The following is a 20,034-nucleotide window of genomic DNA, read 5'->3' on the forward strand; positions in this document are numbered from 1 at the left end:
CTATCCCAACCCTATTCGCCTTTGGCTTGCTTGTTTTCTAGGAATTATGTTTTCCCCCCTTACAATGGCAAAAAGTACAACGAGCGCGCATGATTGTGAGGCCAATACCTAGGTAGCTTTTGAGTTAAGTTAATTATACCAACCCACCCATGCAACCATCACAAGTCAACAGAAAAGTTCAAAATAAGTCAACCCCACACAAAGGGATTACTCAAAAGGGAAAAGGTGTTCGAAGGTAAAATTGCTCAGTGTGCTAAAGGGAGAGAACTTGTCGCCCAAGGGACAAAGGTCCTAACATATGAAGGAAACAAAAAGAGGAAAAGGTGTCCTGTGGGCTGTGGCTTTGCACCATGAGGGATCAAGAGAAAACTAATCCAATTAAGGGCCACATAAACGGGATAAATATATGAAGTTCATAAGAAAATAGTTTGTTTTTTATATTACAATACTCAAACATTTTTTATTTTACACGAATACTCGAGCATGCTGTATAAAGTTAAGAATTCTTGGATACAATGCAACTTCTTTGTGTGGGGAAAAACGGATGTGTGGACGGGTGGTGCAAACAGGCAAAATATGAAGGTCGTTATAACTTAGAGAATGACCACATAATTAATAAAACTAATTACTTTTATATTCAAACTCAAAGAAAGGGATGCAATAATACAGGAACATGCAGAAAATATATGTTCTTATTTAATTGCCAGTCGCGGGAAGGTACAAACTCTTGTGTGATAGAAGTAGAAAATAAAATTCCTATTGTGAATCCCCACATCAAGAATCTTTTATATTTATTGAACAAATGCAATCTAATTACTTTTTATCTGGACCACAATCAGGGTACTGATTCCCACCAGTGTCTGATTCAACTGTGGTAAGCATCAAGTACTGTCTCCTTTCTATATTTCTTTACTAACTAGTAACGCGCAGCACCCTCAAATTAAGTTATTAACCAAAATGTGGTATCAATATGTGGCAATTATGTCAAACTAGAAGCAAGATGATCAGCAACAAAGAAATAGCTTCCTACAATCAGGAATGATGCCAACCCAGAGCGAGCCATCCGCCAACCAATACCGCGGAACAAGACATTTCTGTCAGAAGGATGGATCCCAGTATATCTTTCAAACTTGTTTCCTTGTGGTTTCCATTTCAGAAGCTTTCTCTCCATCGAGATGTACTGAACCAGACAAAGTGCAAATAGGTATCAGATTGGTTACAATTTGGAAATTCATGAAATTGCAGTATTTATTTACTTAATTGAGGTATTAATATTATTCAAAGTTTGGCATGACATCATAAAAAAATTATTACTATTAGCATATAAACTTAAGCAAATAATAATGATATGATCAACAAGTGGGTTGTGGGTCACTGGTGGAAAAATGAAGACATAAATTTCAAAAACTAAACTGCTCGTAACCATACTTGGACATTTTTCAAGCATTTTGCCCCCACTATCTTTAATTTTAACGTGTGACTTTACTATCTAGACATCAGAACTAATGTTTTGGGCCGTAAGTATTAAAACACAACTTGATGACTATCAGAAAAGAATCCTACAGTTGCTTCCCGGGACTATAGAGGAAATAGGAAAATACTCGATCTCTAGAAATAGGAAAATACTTCCTCCTATCAGGAGTCAGGACACACAGAATTATTGGACAATAAAGAAAATATTTTAATCTTGGACTTAATATGGAACGGGACTTTTTTACAGCATCATCAGCATATGGTTTTCTTCTACTTGGTTGAAATGCAGAGATTAAACTTTAAAGAGTTACTCTATTCATGTTAATTTTTGTCTAGTTTAAGGAGACTATCTTAGCTTCCTTGTCCTCTGTACTCTTCTGTTCTTCAATTTTTTTTTTGTCTGAAAAGAAGAGCAATTCTTATTTCTTAGTGCAAATAATATTACTGTAAAATGCCAAAATATAGAAAATATTCAAACACAACTTTTTCCTTTTTATGATTAATACTAAGGCTTTGACACGTAAGAGTAATCAAAACAAGACAATAATCCACACGCAGTTTTCAAACTTTTCAGTAACAACCAGTATTATTCATACCTTTGGCAGCACAGTACATAGTGATCTACTTCTTGAAGTATCAAAACCATGGGAAGCAGCCGCAGCAAGTGAAGCTGAGAATCCAGCAGTAAGACTAACTGTCAAAGGAGACAATGGACTGATGTCTTCATTTGACCTGAGTCAGGACAAGAACACTTAGACCAAAAATGGATAACTAAAATCACTAGCAATTAAATTAATTAAGCTAAAATCACTAGTAGATGAGAAAATAAAAAATTTAATGCATCAAGTATCCAACCACTACCAATCTTATTGCAGACATAAAATCACAGAAAGGATCACATGAAAAACTCAATCAAACAAACATTTGAGCCAGTGTAATTGCCTAATTGATTCTTTTGGTGCAGCATAACATAGTATATTAGTATCTACTTAAAAAAATCAAACAGAAAATGAAAAACAAAAAGCCCATAAACCTATCCACATCAACCTTATCCATAGTTTACAGCCAGAAAACAAGCAATTTCTATTGGACATAAAGGCTATTGCAACTCAATCTACGTATAAAGAAATAACAAGGTAGAAAATCTAGACAAAATGTTAAGCATCATAAGCTGTAGTTAGACAACTTCCCAGTCAGAATTCTTTCACACAGCTATTTTTCCCAAAAACGAGCATACTATATACACAACAAAAGGAAGAATGATACAAAAGAAATGTTAATTTAATTAATGAATAAGAGATGAACCTGGGTGGAGGATTCATCCCTACAGCCTTCCAATCTAACATTGCTTCGTGAAGAAATTGCCAGGTCGAAAAAAATATGCCACCAAACACAGAATCTCGAACTATTCCAGAACGTAGACCTCTCCATAATGTGCTCCATCCTTCCAAAGATATAATGTTTGATGGTCTCTTGACACTGGAAACTGATGGTGGCATCCCAGATCCTGTCATTGTCCATGGATACTCTAGTAAAGCACTGGTCACGTTAGTATTTTTGGTTGTTAGGCTGGAGATGAGACCAACATATAGGTTCAAGGACCTCTTGTCTGGATAACACCCATGAAGTAATCTTGCAATTAAAGGCGTACGAGCCCCCTTTTCCAAAGAAAACTTGGAGCTTGGAACATATGAAGCAGAGGCAACCTGCATACGAAGCTTGATGAGTTCGAATGGAGAGCTTATGACTGCCTCAATGGCACCAGCTGCCATGCCAGCCAGAAGAGCCTCAGAAGCAAGCAAATAATTATCTTCCCTACCATCTGCCAAATGCCAAAGCCAAAAAAGCATATACTTGTGAGCACCAAAATCATTTTCCACAGAAAAGAAATGCACTGTAAAATTGTAACTTGCAGACAACAAGCTCCAAAAGGCATTGTCCAAATAAAAAAGAAAAATAAAGCTAGTCAAACAATCAAAAGGCCATCTAAAATCAGACAATGCCGCACAATCTTAAATCTACAGACATACCAAAACTTCAATCTTGAATGATTTCTATAAAGAAAACATGTCATAAGCATTTATGACAAAATAGTCCCACTTTATTTCATGGATATTTGTGAAAAAATTGAAACAAAAAAAGAATATTAATCACATAAAAGAATTCAATTAAAAAAACATACTTAATTACCTTTATACAAGGCAGTCAGGATTTCATAAACCCCAAATCGTGCTCCCAGACCAAAAATCCTTCCAACCGCAAACCAGCCAAAACCATCGTACAAACCTGAAATGCCCAAATACAACAAGACGGCCAGGTTAACATTAGGTGTATAGTATATAAAGTTTATGCATCAAGAAACCAAAAGGAACACGCAGTTAGCTAGCTTCACAAAACCTGTAACACGAGAACAAATCTGAAAATGTCAAAACAAATGTCCTTTTTCTATTAATCCAGAGCACAAACTACTTAGTAAATGATGTCTATCATCATCAATCCCCAGCATTAACATGTCTGTTACACACACATATTTAAATCTAGTTCCGTGCAACAAAAGGGTCAGTATTTCTCCTAAGCTTAACTTGTCATGCAGTATGCAATTGCAACACTCCCTCCAAAAGAAAAGGAATAGCATTACCTGCATTACCCGACAGAGAGACTACTCTCGTCAAAGCCCGGGCAGCGTCCAATTCTTTACTGGCACTGGAACCAACCTTTGAATAAACAAAAGAATTTGAAGCAATTCAAAACACAACCATATAGGCAGTGGTTAAAAAGAAGGGGCGTTGAAGAACCTGGATGAGAACTTTGATGGTGTCAAGAGGATAAGTGAAAGCCGTGGCTAAAGTCACTGAGGCAGCACCAGCAATCCCATGAACGACAATTGTCTGGTTCTGCGATAACTCCTCCATCTTAACATCTAAAGTAAGGGGAAAACAGAAGAAGAATGAAGATTTTTGAAGGGAGAACCTGCGCGAGTGTTTTGGAACACGATCTTAAACCCTACGGACTACACACACTGACACTGCTTGTTTATTTAACCATAGTTGGAATTATGGAGTAGAGTAGAATTAGTTGTAATTAAATACACAATTCTTAATACAAAAATGATATGAAATTCGGACCGGCTATCTACTGCTCAGTAATTGAACCGTATGATTCAATCTATATTACAAATTACAAAATTATAAATAATTCGTAACATGTAAAGTTTTACGCTTTAAAAAACATTAAAAAATTCAATTCATAACTGAAAAAAGAAACTAAAAAAAAGTTCACAGCACAAATTATCATAACTCATAAAGTTAGCGAGTAACAACATGCTGCCATAAAGAGTTCAGATCAATAGAGATAAATAATTTGTAATAAACATTCTAGAGCAGTACTCAAAATATTGATTTGAGTGAAAGAGATCGATTAATGGGTTAATGCAGTAGTGGACAAAAAAGAATATGGCACCAGTGGAGTAATGGAAATTGGAAATGCTGCCGCTAGTCAGAGGTGAGGCCGTGGCGCCTTTGCAGAGTGCGGTGGCTTGACTTGTGAGGCCGCCAGGGTCAGGTTTGCGACTCGAGACGGCGCGAGAGTGTTACTGTGAGAAGAAGAGCGAACACACAAGGAGACAGGACATGAGGGGTCATTTTAAAATAAAAAAATTATATTGCGTTTTTAAAACGACATCGTATGTTTTCGATTTCAAATAAAAACATTAATTAATACATTTTCTAATATATTCCTTATTATTAGTTTAAATTTATTAAAATTCACAACTTTTAGTAGTTTTTAATAAAGTTCAACCTAAATATTAAAAATATGTTAAAAAGAATACGTTAAAAAATTTACCACTATTATTTTTTATTTTTTTTATAATTAAGAGATATAATTTTTTTTCATCAAATCAGTCTATATTATAAATAAAATGGTATATTCATTTGCAATTTTTTTGTCTAGGTCAAAGATCAAATTTTGATCTTTAGTCGAGAAACACAAATATTAAACTATTTATGCTAGCAACTTTTTTGTATCAGTCTTCCATTGTTAACTTTGAAAGCAATAACATTTTTGAAATTTCGATATCAGTTGCATTTGATTTGGATCTTGTTGAGCATTAAAATTAGCTTCACTCTTTCACCCATTAATTTTTACAACTCAAACTAATTCAAGAGCAAAATCTTATTATAACTTACATGCACTCAACTATTGTCTTTTATTGTTAAATATGTCGATTCACTTATGGAGCTTTTGGTACATGAAATTTTTTCATGTTCAAGAATCATAATTTTTAATTATGGAGAAGGAATTTCACAATCTCAAGGATTAGAGTCACAATGGTAAACCTTCTTTCCAAGTGATGTTTTTAACAGGAACTAGCCAAGGACTTTCTTGCAGAGTATCCTTGTACACATTTTCATACTTTGAGGACTTGGCACGCTTCCACAAGGCCAACAAATTTTTGGGAAATTTATGTAAAAACCATTATCGAGATAATGTTTACTAGAAATATTTTTTAAAATAACAAACCAAAAATGAAAAACTATCCTTTTCAATTTTAGATTCACGAGAAAAAAAAAATATTGAGTATCAAACACCCCCTTAATATAAAGTCATTGCTTTGTGATACAATGACACCGCCTTAACAAATAACACTATCAATTCTTTTGTTACCGTTATGATGTTCCTTTAACCCATTTGTTTGAGACTTTGAAACTCCATTCACTCTTTGATAAGGATTAAGCCATGATAAATAAAAAAACTAAAATGTCTTTCTTTTATATCATGGTTGCCACCAATCTAAAAAGACAGTAAACTCATACCAACCTTAGAGTTTTTTACTTATCTTAAGCAAACAAAAAAAAATGATGTCCACATAATTATGTGAATATTATCTATGATATGAAATCTCATGTGTAAACAATAAATAATTAAACACATTTGTTAAAAAATGACTAAACATATGGTACTTCCTATAAGACTATGAGTTGTCATTAGAAATAAGTGCATAGTAAAAAAAAATTATAATAATGACATATCATAAAGAAACTCATAGAGGTTTGTGATTTGATTTGAGATTTTAGCATAGCAAGAGTAGTCAAGATTCATATAATAGAAAGAGAATTAGAGAAATTAGAGATAAAAAGATAGAGAAAAAAGAAAGTTCAAGGAAACTTTTATTTATAAATTTACGTTAGCACTTATGGATGTTCATGCTAAAAAAAGATATTAGTCAATAATATATTACATTATTTTATTTTACTTTTTTTGGTACCATGATATTGATAGGAGTATCTATTGACTTTGTCAAGAACTATTTTCCCATAAGACCTTGACTACGTCAGATTATTTTATTTATATTCAACATTATTAATTTATTTTCTTAAAATTATAGGGAAATTCTTGTTAAGAATTGAAAACATCATCTATCAATTAATAAAATGTTCATGATTAATTTATTTTCAATAATAAATTTTTATATGATTTAATTATGTAAAAAAAAATTGTTTTATAAACTAAATGATATATTTTTGTGTAGCTCCAAAAATGGGTCCTTGGACAAATGCCCCTCCTCATGTTCGCTACTGCTTAAACCTTAGCTATTGGAATCTTTCACAATTCATATTTTGCCAAAGTTTGAGCATAATGAACTATAAATCATCCCTAAAGTATTTGCAATGTACATGTAAGTATTATTATGATAAAAATAAACATCTTTTGCCTAAAATGTTGCGCGAGAATTTGGATTAGTTGTCTAGGTCTATTCTTCTAGGCAATCATGATGATACAAAACACTTACATTTTATTAAGTGAATACAATATACCTAAATTTGTTGCTGGTTTGGAAATTGGAAAGTCAATAATGATGCTTACATGTTAAAACTTGCTTGGGATTTTTCTATATGTAAAGGACAAGCTCTAGATAAGGGTCCTTTGTGGCAAATACAATTACAATGATGACAATATTTTCAATATCAATGTCCCAAAGAATGCCTCTAATTATTGGTGAGGAATTGGTTGTATATGGGAAATTTTTTCAAAAGTTATCTCTTGGAAGGTATGGAATGGATGTAGAATTAGATTATGATTAGATGTGTGAGTATTAAATGAGAAAATGACTCTTCTCTTGATAAAGGTCCTAAATCCCAATTCATGATTATGATTTAAATACGAGATATATTGATGTTGTTACTTCAAATGTTACTTGGAATTTGGAGTTTTTGAATTTTTTAGTTCCTACACAAGTCTTAAACAAAATCATTGCTATAATTCCCTCTATTATGGGTGGTTATCCAGACATAATTTATTGGGAACATTCAAAAAATGAAAGTTTTCTTTAGCATCTGCATACTACCTTATGAATAATACTCTTAGTGTTTCATAAAATCCCTTATGTTGTGTTTGGAAGTGTCCTAAACCTTTTAAAACATATATTTCCTTTGGAAAGCAACTCATGATGATGCTTTCTTTGCAAATACCACAATAAATTTATGAGGGCTCACTTCTTATGCGAATTGCCATCTTTATAATTTGGTAATTTGTTTGATGGAAATCCTATCCATCTTTTTAGGGATCGTCACTCTTCCAAGAGTTTTTAGGGTAATAATGTTTTGACTCTTTTGAAACAATCATTATGGGGCGATGATTAGAAAATTTGGCTTTCTCTTAATCTCAAGCACACGACTCAACAAACAAACTCATGGCATATTGCATTTGGTTTTGCTTTGCAACTTCTTTGGGAGAGGAGGAACAATTTGATATGAGTAAAACACCATTTGAGTCCTTGAAAGTGCATGGCACTATCACTTTAGTCCTTGAAAGTAAGAAAATTATGAATAAGTCTCTAAAAGTTCTATTTGTTTCACTTAAGTCTCTAAAAGTGACTACTTATTATTACTTTAGTCCTTGAATATACATTAATATTAGCACTTAAGTCACATGTTTTTTTTTTGGGAATTTTGGACTAAAATTACATTTTCAAAGACTCTTTTTGAATTTTTATACTTTTAAGGGCTAAAGTACAAGTGGCTTACAATTTCAAGGATTTGAATGGTGTTTTATCCATTTGATTTTTAATAGGTCATGAAGAGTGATGCTTCAATATGGAACCAAACAAATATGTTAACTATGAGCTTAAAAGAGACTTTCAATATTGACTTCCCCATGTCTAAAGGACAATACTCATTAGAGGCTTCTTGTTTGGACAATCCCCTAAAGATTTTGTGAAGATAAATTACGATGGTACCTTCCTTTCATTTGTCAAGAAACTTCTACAATAGATCTAGTCAAGAATCCTTTTGATTGTTTTGTTACTAGTTATGCTTGCTTCTTGGGAGACTATTCAACAATAAAGTGGAGTTATGGACAGTCTTACATGGAGTTAAGCTTGCTGTGCATATAAGTTTTAAGAACATGTTGAGATTGACTCTCAAGTGACAACTTTGCTCGTAAATAAGGGATCTCGTCCTCTATATCCTTGTTATAGTCCTTTTTAGGTTAGTAAAGATTTCATATTGTCACTTTGTCTTTTAGTTGTAAGCATGTTTTTAGAGAGACAAATTGGTCAAATGATGCCCTTACCAAAATTAGTAATGAATCTAGGCTCAAGGAATTTTGATGATCTCGTATATTTTTTTTTAAATCCTTGTTATGGTTGATTTTTCAACTAATGTATTTTATTGTTAGTTTTTCCTTGTTTTTTAGTCTTTTATTGACCTTTTCATTAATCAAAAGAAAAAGACACAAACTCTTCCGAGATGAGATGAAATATATTTTTGGAAAATGAAAATAATAAAAAATAAACATATATTTCTAAACCTTAAAATTTGAAACTAATTTTTTTATTATTATTATAACTAAACTAATAAGAATATACACCTTTTTTTCCTTTAGAAAATACATTTTTTTTGTTGAGAAAAACTTTGGAGAGGGAACTTTAGATCTCGAGAGTTAGAACGACATGGGTAAACTCTTATCAAAGGAGATGTTTTTCGCAAGATTCAAGCTAAGAACCCCCTTGTACACACGTTCATAATGTGTGGACCTAACAAACTTCCACTAGGCCAAACTCAGCCTACATCATTGATGTATTTTAAGATAACTTTAGTTATAACTTGCTGATAATAATATACTCCAACTAAAAAATAAACGAGCGTATATTAGCAAATCTTACTAATATTAGCTAACACACACTCACTTAGTTTTTAGTTAAAAAAAGTTAGTAAATTACACTATTGATATATTTTAAGATAATCCTTAGTTATAACTTATTAACGCATTATAACTAAAATTTAAGTGAGCATATTAGCGAATTCTATACCTAAAAATTATTTATAAAAAAAACATTTCAAGCAAGAAAATGTAAATACATGCCAAATAGATAAATAAAATAAGTGTTTTAAGGCATTTTATTTAGATAAGAAATTTAAATGAATATTTAGATTTTTTTTAATGTATATCAACTCATTGTAATTTTAAAGACTTAATTGTACCTTTTATCACTTATATTTTATGATTTAAAAATTTTATTACTTAACTTTTAAAATTGTACATTTCGTAGTACATTTTTTTATTACAATTTTGCACATTTTACCATTTTATTAATTACTATTAGTATTCATATCGATTATTTACATGATATGTTAATTGCTAATATAATACATTGTCATGCTATCATATATATATCACATCAACAATTTATATTAATAATTAATATGAGACATTAATAATTAATATGTCACATCAATAATTAATGTAACAAGTGATAAAATAAGTAATTTTTAAAAATTAAATAACAAAATTCCCATAATTGTGAAACATGAATCACAAAAAGCGTAATTAAATTGTTGAACTTTTACTAAGTGAATAACTAGTCTAAATCTTATAACATTGAATAAAACTGTAAATCCTTTATATATATTTTACTAATTATTATTTCATATAATTAACCTTTTCAGATTTAGCTAAAAGAGAAAAAAAAATCACTCTTCAATTTCACCTTTTTATCCATTTTATGTTGCATCCTAATAGTTCCACCCATTGTTTTCATCCAACGTTTATTCTTCTTTGTCAAGAGTCTAATATAGGCATGGCAATCTAACCCGTCTCCGTGGGTACCTGCCCGAACTCGCTCCGATTTGGATGAGAAAAATATGTGTTTATCGTGTTCGGGTTCAGGTTCAGATTTTATACGATTGATAAAATCGGGGGCGGGGGCAGGGACGGGGATGTTAATACTCACCCCGCCCCCGCCCCGCTTAATAATATAATTAACAAATTATTTTTATATATATATAAATCAAAATTAGAAATATTTATATGTAAAAATTTATATTATTTTTTTTTATTTTTTTTAAAATTATTCATATTTATTTAAAAAAAAAGAAAAAAAAAGAAGAAAAAAAGTAGGAACGAGGATGGGGGCAGGGCGGGGAAATCCGAACCTTGCCAGGGACGAGGATGGGCACCTAAATTTTATCCCCGACGAGTATCGGGGGCGGGGCGGTTTAAATTTGCAGGGACAAGAGCGGGGAACGTAAAATCCGCCCCGTCCCGCCCCGTTGCCATGCCTAGTCTAATAGTTAATCACTCAATTTCCCCATTTTTGGTCCATTTTATTTGTTATACAATGTGCTGCATGCATTATTTCAATAAATTTAATTTTGAAATATATTAATGATGTTTTGAAAAAGCCAATTTCAAAGTGCTTTATAAACCCTTTTCAAAATAATATTTAATTCATTCTGAAATTAAACTTTTGTAAACTCTAACTCCGAAATTAAATCTTTGAGGATAACGTAAAAAAAAGAGCGACTCAGAAAATAATTGGTTCATGCTTAGTTGGATTTGGGCCAACCCAGAGAAAGAGAAAGGGAAAAAAGCCCAACATAGAGAAAGAGAAAGAGAAAAGGCATTTAACTAACCCTAATTCGCAGAAAGAAGACACTAAACCCCACACACCGTGCCTCCGCCTTAGCTCTCTGATCTCATAGACGCAATGGTAATCTCTTATTCTTCTTCTTCTTCTTCTTCATTCATTGTGTTGAAGCATTTCTGATTGGAAATCATTGTTGGTAGGTGAACGTTCCGAAGACAAAGAAGACATACTGCAAGAGCAAGGAGTGCAGGAAGCACACGCTCCACAAGGTCACCCAATACAAGAAGGGTAAGGACAGCATCGCCGCTCAGGGAAAACGCCGTTATGACCGCAAACAGTCCGGTTACGGTGGACAGACTAAGCCCGTTTTCCACAAAAAGGTTTCCCCCAAACACCTCCTCCCTTTTTCATTACTAATTCACCAACGCTCCACTTATCATATTTTTTTTTTAATTAATTAGGCGAAAACCACCAAGAAAATCGTGTTGAGGCTGCAGTGCCAGGGTTGCAAGCACGTTTCCCAGCATCCAATCAAGGTAAATCGTCTCTTCCCGTCGCTTCGCTTTCTTGTTGTCGTTTTGTGCTAACACGTGCCTAATGTGCTTGCGTTTTGCAGAGGTGCAAGCACTTTGAGATCGGTGGTGACAAGAAGGGAAAAGGAACCTCTCTCTTCTAGATGGAATAGTAGAATTCTCTATTTCAAACTTTCTCTCCCTCTCTCTCTATTCTCTTTTCTTATTTTGTTTGCCTTGCTTGGCTTTTGATTTTGCTCAAGTGTTTGCGTTTGAGGATATTAGAGTTTACAGTTTCAATTTGTTTCAGAACTCTTAATCTGTTATAGTGTCAATGACTAATTTATTTCTTCCTTGAATTATTGCATTTTCATTTTGTTATATATATACTGAGCGTGCCGCTAGTGAATCGTTCCGTAGGCTAATTCGTCTGGAAGGGATAATGTTCCTTTTGGTTTCAACCGTTAGGTGTAAATTTGAGTAGTCACTATGAAACAATTATAGAAATGAAATCAAACCCAAAATTTGTAGCTTTTTTCTTTGAACTTTTTCTGGGGGTTTACATTACATAACACATTTATGTGAGTGATCAAACTGCACGGAGTTTGGAACAAGCATGTCAAATGAGGTCAGTGCAACTGAAAACTAAAGGAAAATGTGTTGTAATTAATGATAACAATACGCATAGTTTTGTGGAAAATGTCCAATGCAAGTATTATTATGTTATTGTTTTGCAAATGCAGCATGTCCTTGGATCGATGCCACTCCTTGCATATTGCTGCCACATTACTTGTTCCTTCGTTTAAAACCTTATTTATTTCTATCTCTGACATTTGTACGAAAGCTTGTTGTTCCTCGTCTAATAACCTGTTTCATCTCGAATTTTTTACGTAAATATTATTTTTTTTTTAAAAAATTACCCAATTAACCACTGTGCATGTTTATTTACACAGATAGAACCATTCACAGTTCAAGCTCAAAATTCGGTTCCCGGGGAACCGAATTCTGAGTACCAAAGTGTATTTTTTTTTTGTTTTTTCAACTTAGAATTTGGTTCCCGGGGAACCGAATTCTGAGTTGGTTATATATATATATATATTTTTCGTGTTCGCAGGGGAACGTGGGCAGACCCGGAAGCGGAACGACCTGTTTCGAAAGCGGAACGGCCCGTTTCGAAAGAAGAACGGGCCTTTCTCCTTAAAGGAACAGCCCGTTCTTAACGCTGGAACGGCCCGTTCTTGTCCCGTTTCACTTTCAGAAATTTCACTCTGTTCCTTTAAGCAGAACGGCCCGTTCTGCTTTCGGAACGGGCCGTTCCGCTTCCAACATCTGCCCACGTTTCCCTGCAAACACGAAAAAAAAAATATAAAACCAACTCAGAATTCGGTTCCCGGGGAACCGAATCCTGAGTTGAAAAAACAAAAAAAAATACACTTTGATGCACAAAATTTGGTTCCCGGAGTTCCCCGAGAACCGAATTCTGAGCTTGAACAGTGAATGATTCTATTTCTGTAAATAAATCTGCACAGTGGTTATTTGGGTATTTTTTTTTAAAAAAAATAATATTTACGTAAAAAATTCGTTTCATCTCTATCTCGATATTTTCACGAAAGCCAATGAGGTCGCAAACGGAATTGCACTTAAACTTGAACCACTCCTTGTGGTGGTAGCTCCTAGCAATTAAGCATTGCAGGCCTTCTTGCTTGTTTATAGCCTTAGTTCTATAAGGTGTTTATCGTCTCATTCATTTGTGTAAAGTGTAAGTTGTTTTGGCTCTAGTTAATAGTATTATGTAGGAAGCAACAAATTATATAGTTTTCTAGTTCATGCATTAACAACATCACTAGTTTTCTGTTAATTATAAAAGTGCATCGGGTGTTTTTAGTTATCTTGAAGCAAAAAAATGATCAAGATGTCACAAATTTCCTTTTTTAACTAGCTATATTTTCCATTACTGTTATAAATTATAATAAAATTACATTTTTACTGTTAGCATTGATGATGTAATTATAAAGGTTGCAAAACTAATTTCATTTTATCCAAGAAAGTTTTGCAATTGACTTAAATCGATGATAATACAAAGAAAAAAAAACAGATAGGTTGCGATTGTCTTAAATCATTGATGATATATTCATAAAATTCCATTGAAATTTCAATAATTCAGTCGTTTCCGAGTAATTTAAAGTAGATAGAAATTCAGATGTTTTAAATTTAAACTGAACGTACTATTACGTACCTAAAATGTTTTATTTCTCTTTTCATTTTTTATGTAGGTGCTAGTTATTTACCATGGTTTGATTATAACGAATTAGCTTCACATTGCTTAAAATCATGGTACACGACTGCACGGTGGAATGATATAGACTTTTCAAACGTAACACTTTCATGGTTACTGGCTTTCCCCACCATTTCTAATACTTTCTTTTTATTTACTAATTAAGCTTAGAATTTTTTTTTTAAAAAAAAAAACACGTTCTTAACTCATAATTTATGTTTCATAATTTAAAGGTTACTGTTATGCATTCACGAGAACAAGTTTGGTAGTAGTCAATATATTTGTAATTAAAATAAATTAAAATTAGTTGACACAAATGATAATGATTTATGACTCTTAAATAAATTAGCCTTTATTTGAATTTTGATTTTGAATATGTAATATGTAATACCGAGAAGAAAATATTTAATGAGACGAAAATTAGTTATTGTTTTTAGTTGTATACATGAATATCATGCTTACAAAAAGTGTGTAAGGTAGAGAATTACAGCAAATTAAGATATTTCATTTTTTAAGTGAAATAATATATGCATTGGTTTTCCCTATTTGATCAAGAGTAACCCAAAAAACCACTAAACTATTGACAAGGTTAATTACTGTCATCTTCTGGTGATTAGTAGTTTCACTTTTGGTCCCCATGGCTGCATGCATATTTCCAAATTCGAATTTGATTATAATACAGGACAAAAATTGCAACAAACTTTAGAACAATAGAAGGCATTATGAGAAAAAAAAATGCTATTTGACCTGATGTATAGAAATGAAATTAAACCGCAATTGGCAGACTTTTTTCTTTTAATTTTTTTGTGGGGATTTAGGTTACACTTTTGTGGGTGATTAAACTGCAAGGAGTTTAAAGCAAGCATTTCTATTGAGATCGGTGCAACTGCAAACTAAAGGACAAGTTTGTTCTAATTAATGATAATAATACCCATAGTGTTGTTGATACTGTCCGGTGTAAGTACCATTAGGTTGTAGTTGTTGGAATGCAACATTTCCTTGCATGCCACTCCTTGCATTTGCATATTGCTGCCACATCAGTTGTTCCTCCACTAATAACCTTTGTTTCATCTCTATCTCTGTTAATTGCACGTAAGCTGGAGGTGCCACATTCAATGAAGCCGCAAACGGATCTGCACTCATCAAATTTGGACTTGAAGCACTCCCTGAAGTTGGTGGTGCCGGCAATGCTAGCATTGCAGGCTTTCCTGCAGACCCTATTGCCACACTGCTAGCACTGCCATTCATCCCATAACCCTGTCTCTGCATGGCTGCATTTGTTGCTCCTTGTCTATACATACCATCCAACAACAATGTGTCAAACCCTCCTCCTAAAGAAGGCTTCTGGTTAGACAAGTTGCTGGTTGATTGCACCAATGCTGTTTCCCAATCTGAGGCATCATCAAAAGCATGCCATGGAAGAGCTTGCGTGGCGCCCGTTGCTGGCGCGGCGCCATCGAATAGTGCCAAGGCTAGCATGTCCCCATGTTCATGACTTGCCACCATGTCATCTCCTAAATCCAATAGATCACCCTCTGTCTGCAACCATTTTTCTTCTTTTGCCTCTTCTTCCTCCACTTCTTCTGCTGGTTCCTCGTGGATATATTCCGGCGCTGGTAGTGCCTTGATTGCGTTCGTGTCCTCCTCGGGTTCAGGTTCAGGTTCAGGTTCAGGTTCTGGTTCTTCTTGTTTTACTTCTTGGATGTTAAGTTTCTTGTTTTGTGCTTTGTCTTTGATATACTGATCCATCAGCTCTAGCTTCTTAGTTGTGACCCTCTCAATCTCTGGGTACTCACTGGAGCGTGCAATTCCAATGCTCTTGGACCAGCTGTAGAACAAGTCTAGCTCATCATACAGCTTCCCGACACGGCAGAAAGTGTCGTACACCTTAGTGCAGTCTGTTACCTCCATGCCAGTCACACGATCAATGAAGATACCCAGTATTTCTGTAATGTCGTAATATGTTTGGAAACTCTCCTTCACAATAGGGTAGAGAGCCACTACCACAATTCTATGCGACTTTGCTCTTCCTGTTATGTTGAAACAGTATCTCAATTTCATGCTTGTATATATAACAGTTATATATGGTAAATTCTATGTCTACATTAATTGAAAGTGCATAATGGCCCATCTTGAACCATGTTATAAGTGAATGCTGTTTTAAAAAGATAAAACTTACATGCATTACTATAAGGTGCTGTAACTGTTGTTATCCTATCATAATTGGAGTTTTATGTTGATAATATACTTAAAAAAAGATTTCATTAGATGTCAATGTATATTACTAAGGAAAAATTTTAATTCTGATCAAAGATCGAAACTAGCGGTATCTGTTAATTTTGAAATAACTATTGGAAAAATATAAATTGATGCACACTTTGAGCTGTTATCGACATACAAGATATCAATTACAAATTTAGAGTGCAAATAACACTGCTACATAATTTCTATTGGGAGGTTCTTTAAAAGCAATATTTTATAATCAGAGTTTTAAGAAGCATGTATGTTCATGTTTCATCTAATTGCAAATTACTCATTGTAACAATTACAAACCTGTGGGACGGCAAGCTAGGAAGCGCTCAAGGAGCAACTGCAAGTGCTGCAATTTGGAAAACAGCTCCTCAGTCTTCATCTCACACATTGGTGTGGCTTTCACGTTTTCTCTATTCTTTTCTCTTTCTCTGAATCTATATCTTTCTTGAGGTTCCTCCTCATCCTCATCAAAAGCAAACCTGCTTCGCCTTCCACGCTTGCTTTGCATCCTGTACTCAAGCCTTTCATCCAGATACAACGCATAGGTGCGCACAAACGCAGAGAAGTCCCACGAATTGCGTTTAGAATGGCCCCTGAAATCAGACATGTTGAGGAGGCGAGTCCCTCGGCGAGTTGAGAAGAATATTTCATGTTCATACGCAGGATCGCCGTCTGATAGCAGCCTCTGAATCAAAACGAGAGTTTTCAAAGCCACGGTCCAACTGCTGGTCTTGCTAAGGCGCTTGGAGAGGGTGTTCACACATGCACCGATGAATGAGCGAGAGTAACATGTTAAGCTTAGAATCTCCTTAATGTGTTTCTCATCTGCTGGGTCCTCATCATGCCTTGTTGCCTTCACAATGGCCACATGAAGATCAGAAAGTGAGGCACTGCTTCCCACCTTGGCTAAGCCTATGCTTGTTCGATCCTTCACTGCCCCAATGGCTCTTCTTAATGTGCTTGAAGACATGGTTTGTTTTGGATATTGATCTGGATCAAGATATTCAATATTTCTGTCCCCCCCTGCAAATTTATCAAATCACTTTGCTCATAGGACATTCCAAATTAATTAAACTTAAAAAATATAGGACTATATTTTTTCGCCATAGTCATGATCCACACAGTATCTTAAAACTGATAATTATGAACGAATCTGTACATATGAGATATGATTTCTATTGGTCAAACATTATTCTAACACTGCGAGAATCGATACTAGGAGTACCAGATAGATTGTGAACAGAGAAATGTGATATAATGATAAAACAGGAAAAAGGGGATGTTACCTGCTTGAAGATCGCTGGAGGGACAAATATTATGATAAAGTGTTTATAGTGTCATAAAACCGAACTGCTCGTGAATGTCATTGCATGTGAAAAAGAATTAGAAACCCAGATGAATAAGATTTGCTTTATGTTTAGAAGGAAAAGAAAAAGGAAGGACGAGGTATATAGATGGAAAGATAGTTGTTTCTATCAGTCCTCTCTTCCCTCTCCTCTTCCTTCCTTCGTACCTGCCTTCTTTCTGTTGTTGTTCTGTGTGTCAAGGTGTTATGACCAGTCTCAAATTGGCCATGCATAGCCCCTTTTTTGTAGCATGAAAACGTGGAACTGAAATGAGTTGTAATGACATGTTTGCCTAGCTTGCACTTTCTCATCACCCTCTGACCTTTTCAAGGGTACCGTGACCAACCTATGTTTTCTAATTCGGGTGAATGCTTTAGTTTCTTCACTTTTTTTTTTCCTTCTCTCTCCCTCTCTCTCTCTCACACACACAATCCAATTATGTTCAGTAAGTCAATTATACAATTGATGATCTATATGATCCTTGTCCAAAAAAAATATATATGATCAATGTCCAGGTTATATAATATATGATCTTTATGTCGTTCGCAGAATTGGATAAATAATTCAAACTTAAATATATTTTTAGTCTCTCAAATTTAGGATAAATCTATTTTTGGTCTCTTAAATTTAAAATTCTTGTTTTTAGTTCTTATAATTTAAAAAAATCTTATTTTAGTCCTTATATTTAAATTTTGTTAAGAATTTTATCAAACATTATTGCATAAAATCTACTTATTGGTGTCCCTATTAATAAAAATATCACATTAAATCCGGTTCATATTGCATAATTGTCTTAATTAGTCACTTTCAAATATGTTATTGATAACCTAAAGGGCTAAAATAAGATTTTTAAAAATTATAGGGACTAAAAATAACAGTTTTAAATTTGAGGGACAAAAAATAAATTTATTTTAAATTTGAGGGACTAAAAATATATTTAAACCTTGAAACTTTGTTTGATGACATAAAATTAGTTTATTTATTACTTTAAAAAAAAATCTATCAAATACCAGTTCTCCTAAAGTTTCCCCATCACTAATACATTTGAGATAAATATTTCTTTTATCCTTTTAATTTGAATTATATACCATTTTAGTCCTCTAAACTTTTTAGTCAGTTAAGCCCTTCAAATTTTGAAATTAAGCAATTTGAACCTTCAATTGATTTTATTTTATCTAATGCTTTCAGATTTCCTTCGTGATCGATTTTTTTAGGGGTTTACCTTTAATTTACTATACAAAATTTTAAAAGTATAGAAGTTATTAATTTAGTGAAAAATTGATATATTTGAAGGATTTTATAAGATGTAAGATTATGGTTTGAAGAGGTAAATATTATTTTTTGTTATAAATAAAACTTGATATTTTGATTCACGTGTTTTAATAAGGAGAAAATGAATAAAATAATTTAAATGCTTCAATTTTCACCCCTTCATTGTATGATTGTCGTTTCCTTTTTTTATTTTCATTATCCATGCTTGGTACGTATCCTTGAGAAGATCTTGAGATTAAAGATATTATTGTAGTTATAGGGTGGTTTTGATGTTTAGGAATTTAACAAATTCATAGTTATTGATAACATTGTATTTGTATTATATTTTTTTTATATATATTTTTACCATATTATTTATAAGTTTTTAAAAATATACAATTATAAATATTTTATAAAAAATTTAATGTTTATGTATTTATCGGAAAAATTTTAATTTCTAAAATTGTGCCCTATCATTGAATCCTAGCTCTGGTCCTCTACCCGAGTCCCTGTGGAGTGGCAAAAAGATTCTCAAATAATTAAGCAGGGTGTTAAGTTGAAGTTGGGATAGATGTGTTGGGCTTTACGGACTTTTATGCTAGTATATTTGCTTTGTATGGTTGAATGGGCTGAGCCGGTTTGGTAATGGCCCAGCACAAAATTAGGTTGTAAAATAAATAAGTTTTTAAATTGTTAGGATATGTTTGGATAATTTTTTTTTGAATAGTCATAATATTAGAAATAATGACTAATATCTCACTACTAGAAAAATGTTATTTTTTTACAAATTTTCTTGTAAAAAAAAATATTCTAGAAAGTTTTTGCGAATTTTCCTGCAAAAAAATATTTGCAGAATTTTTTTGCGAATTTTCCTGCAAAAAATAATTTACAAATATTTCTTACAAATTTTGCTACAATTTTAATAATCATGGAAAAAAAAATTTCATGGTAAAAATTTGCAGAAAATATTGTAAGAATTTTATTTTGTTTCTTGCAAAAATAAATTTGCAAGTAATGTTTACTAAATGGTAAAAAAAATTTGCAGGTAAATTTTCC

General features: G+C 33.1%; 3 protein-coding genes across 4 annotated transcripts; 1 reads left to right on the top strand and 2 right to left on the bottom strand.

The window, feature by feature from the left end:
- Positions 1 to 674: 674 nt before the first annotated feature.
- On the bottom strand, positions 675 to 5,098 carry LOC109805322 (Mitochondrial substrate carrier family protein). 2 transcript variants are annotated; one of them, XM_020367361.3, is made up of 7 exons: positions 4,933 to 5,098; positions 4,269 to 4,393; positions 4,112 to 4,187; positions 3,664 to 3,759; positions 2,779 to 3,295; positions 2,070 to 2,205; positions 675 to 1,180 (listed from the first exon to the last, which is right to left on the bottom strand). In XM_020367361.3, exons 2-7 carry the CDS (start codon positions 4,383 to 4,385, stop codon positions 980 to 982), a joined length of 1,143 nt encoding a protein of 380 aa, XP_020222950.1. In that variant the 5' UTR covers positions 4,386 to 4,393; positions 4,933 to 5,098; the 3' UTR covers positions 675 to 979. The 2 variants fall into 2 exon arrangements, with proteins under 2 accessions (XP_020222950.1, XP_020222951.1); XM_020367362.3 differs by lacking the exon at positions 4,933 to 5,098 and having other exon boundaries at positions 4,269 to 4,917.
- A 6,207-nt stretch (positions 5,099 to 11,305) lies between these two features.
- Positions 11,306 to 12,212, top strand: LOC109805275 (large ribosomal subunit protein eL42). Its single transcript, XM_020367300.3, has 4 exons — positions 11,306 to 11,464; positions 11,542 to 11,721; positions 11,803 to 11,877; positions 11,958 to 12,212. The coding sequence occupies exons 1-4, from the start codon at positions 11,462 to 11,464 to the stop codon at positions 12,015 to 12,017; spliced, it is 318 nt and encodes a 105-aa protein (XP_020222889.1). The 5' UTR covers positions 11,306 to 11,461; the 3' UTR covers positions 12,018 to 12,212.
- A 2,669-nt stretch (positions 12,213 to 14,881) lies between these two features.
- Positions 14,882 to 17,803, bottom strand: LOC109805259 (putative clathrin assembly protein At1g03050). The gene is made up of 3 exons (XM_020367279.3): positions 17,668 to 17,803; positions 16,682 to 17,404; positions 14,882 to 16,158 (listed from the first exon to the last, which is right to left on the bottom strand). The coding sequence occupies exons 2-3, from the start codon at positions 17,349 to 17,351 to the stop codon at positions 15,044 to 15,046; spliced, it is 1,785 nt and encodes a 594-aa protein (XP_020222868.1). The 5' UTR covers positions 17,352 to 17,404; positions 17,668 to 17,803; the 3' UTR covers positions 14,882 to 15,043.
- Positions 17,804 to 20,034: the final 2,231 nt, after the last annotated feature.

Source organism: Cajanus cajan, chromosome 2 (assembly GCF_000230855.2).
Source record: "Cajanus cajan strain Asha chromosome 2, NIPB_CcT2T_4, whole genome shotgun sequence".
NCBI lineage: Eukaryota > Viridiplantae > Streptophyta > Magnoliopsida > Fabales > Fabaceae > Cajanus > Cajanus cajan.

Bases quoted from the DNA above. Each gene is read 5' to 3' on its own strand.
- LOC109805322 (XM_020367361.3), bottom strand. From the start codon at position 4,385: ATGGAGGAGTTATCGCAGAACCAGACAATTGTCGTTCATGGGATTGCT. The intron at 4,188-4,268 runs GTTCTTCAACGC...GTTTATTCAAAG, and splicing joins CCATCAAAGTTCTCATCCAG to GTTGGTTCCAGTGCCAGTAA. The intron at 2,206-2,778 runs GTTCATCTCTTA...GTCCTGACTCAG, and splicing joins GGGATGAATCCTCCACCCAG to GTCAAATGAAGACATCAGTC.
- LOC109805275 (XM_020367300.3), top strand. The intron at 11,722-11,802 runs GTTTCCCCCAAA...TTAATTAATTAG, and splicing joins AGCCCGTTTTCCACAAAAAG to GCGAAAACCACCAAGAAAAT. The intron at 11,878-11,957 runs GTAAATCGTCTC...TGCGTTTTGCAG, and splicing joins TTTCCCAGCATCCAATCAAG to AGGTGCAAGCACTTTGAGAT.
- LOC109805259 (XM_020367279.3), bottom strand. From the start codon at position 17,351: ATGTCTTCAAGCACATTAAGAAGAGCCATTGGGGCAGTGAAGGATCGA. The intron at 16,159-16,681 runs GTTTGTAATTGT...TCAACATAACAG, and splicing joins CCTAGCTTGCCGTCCCACAG to GAAGAGCAAAGTCGCATAGA.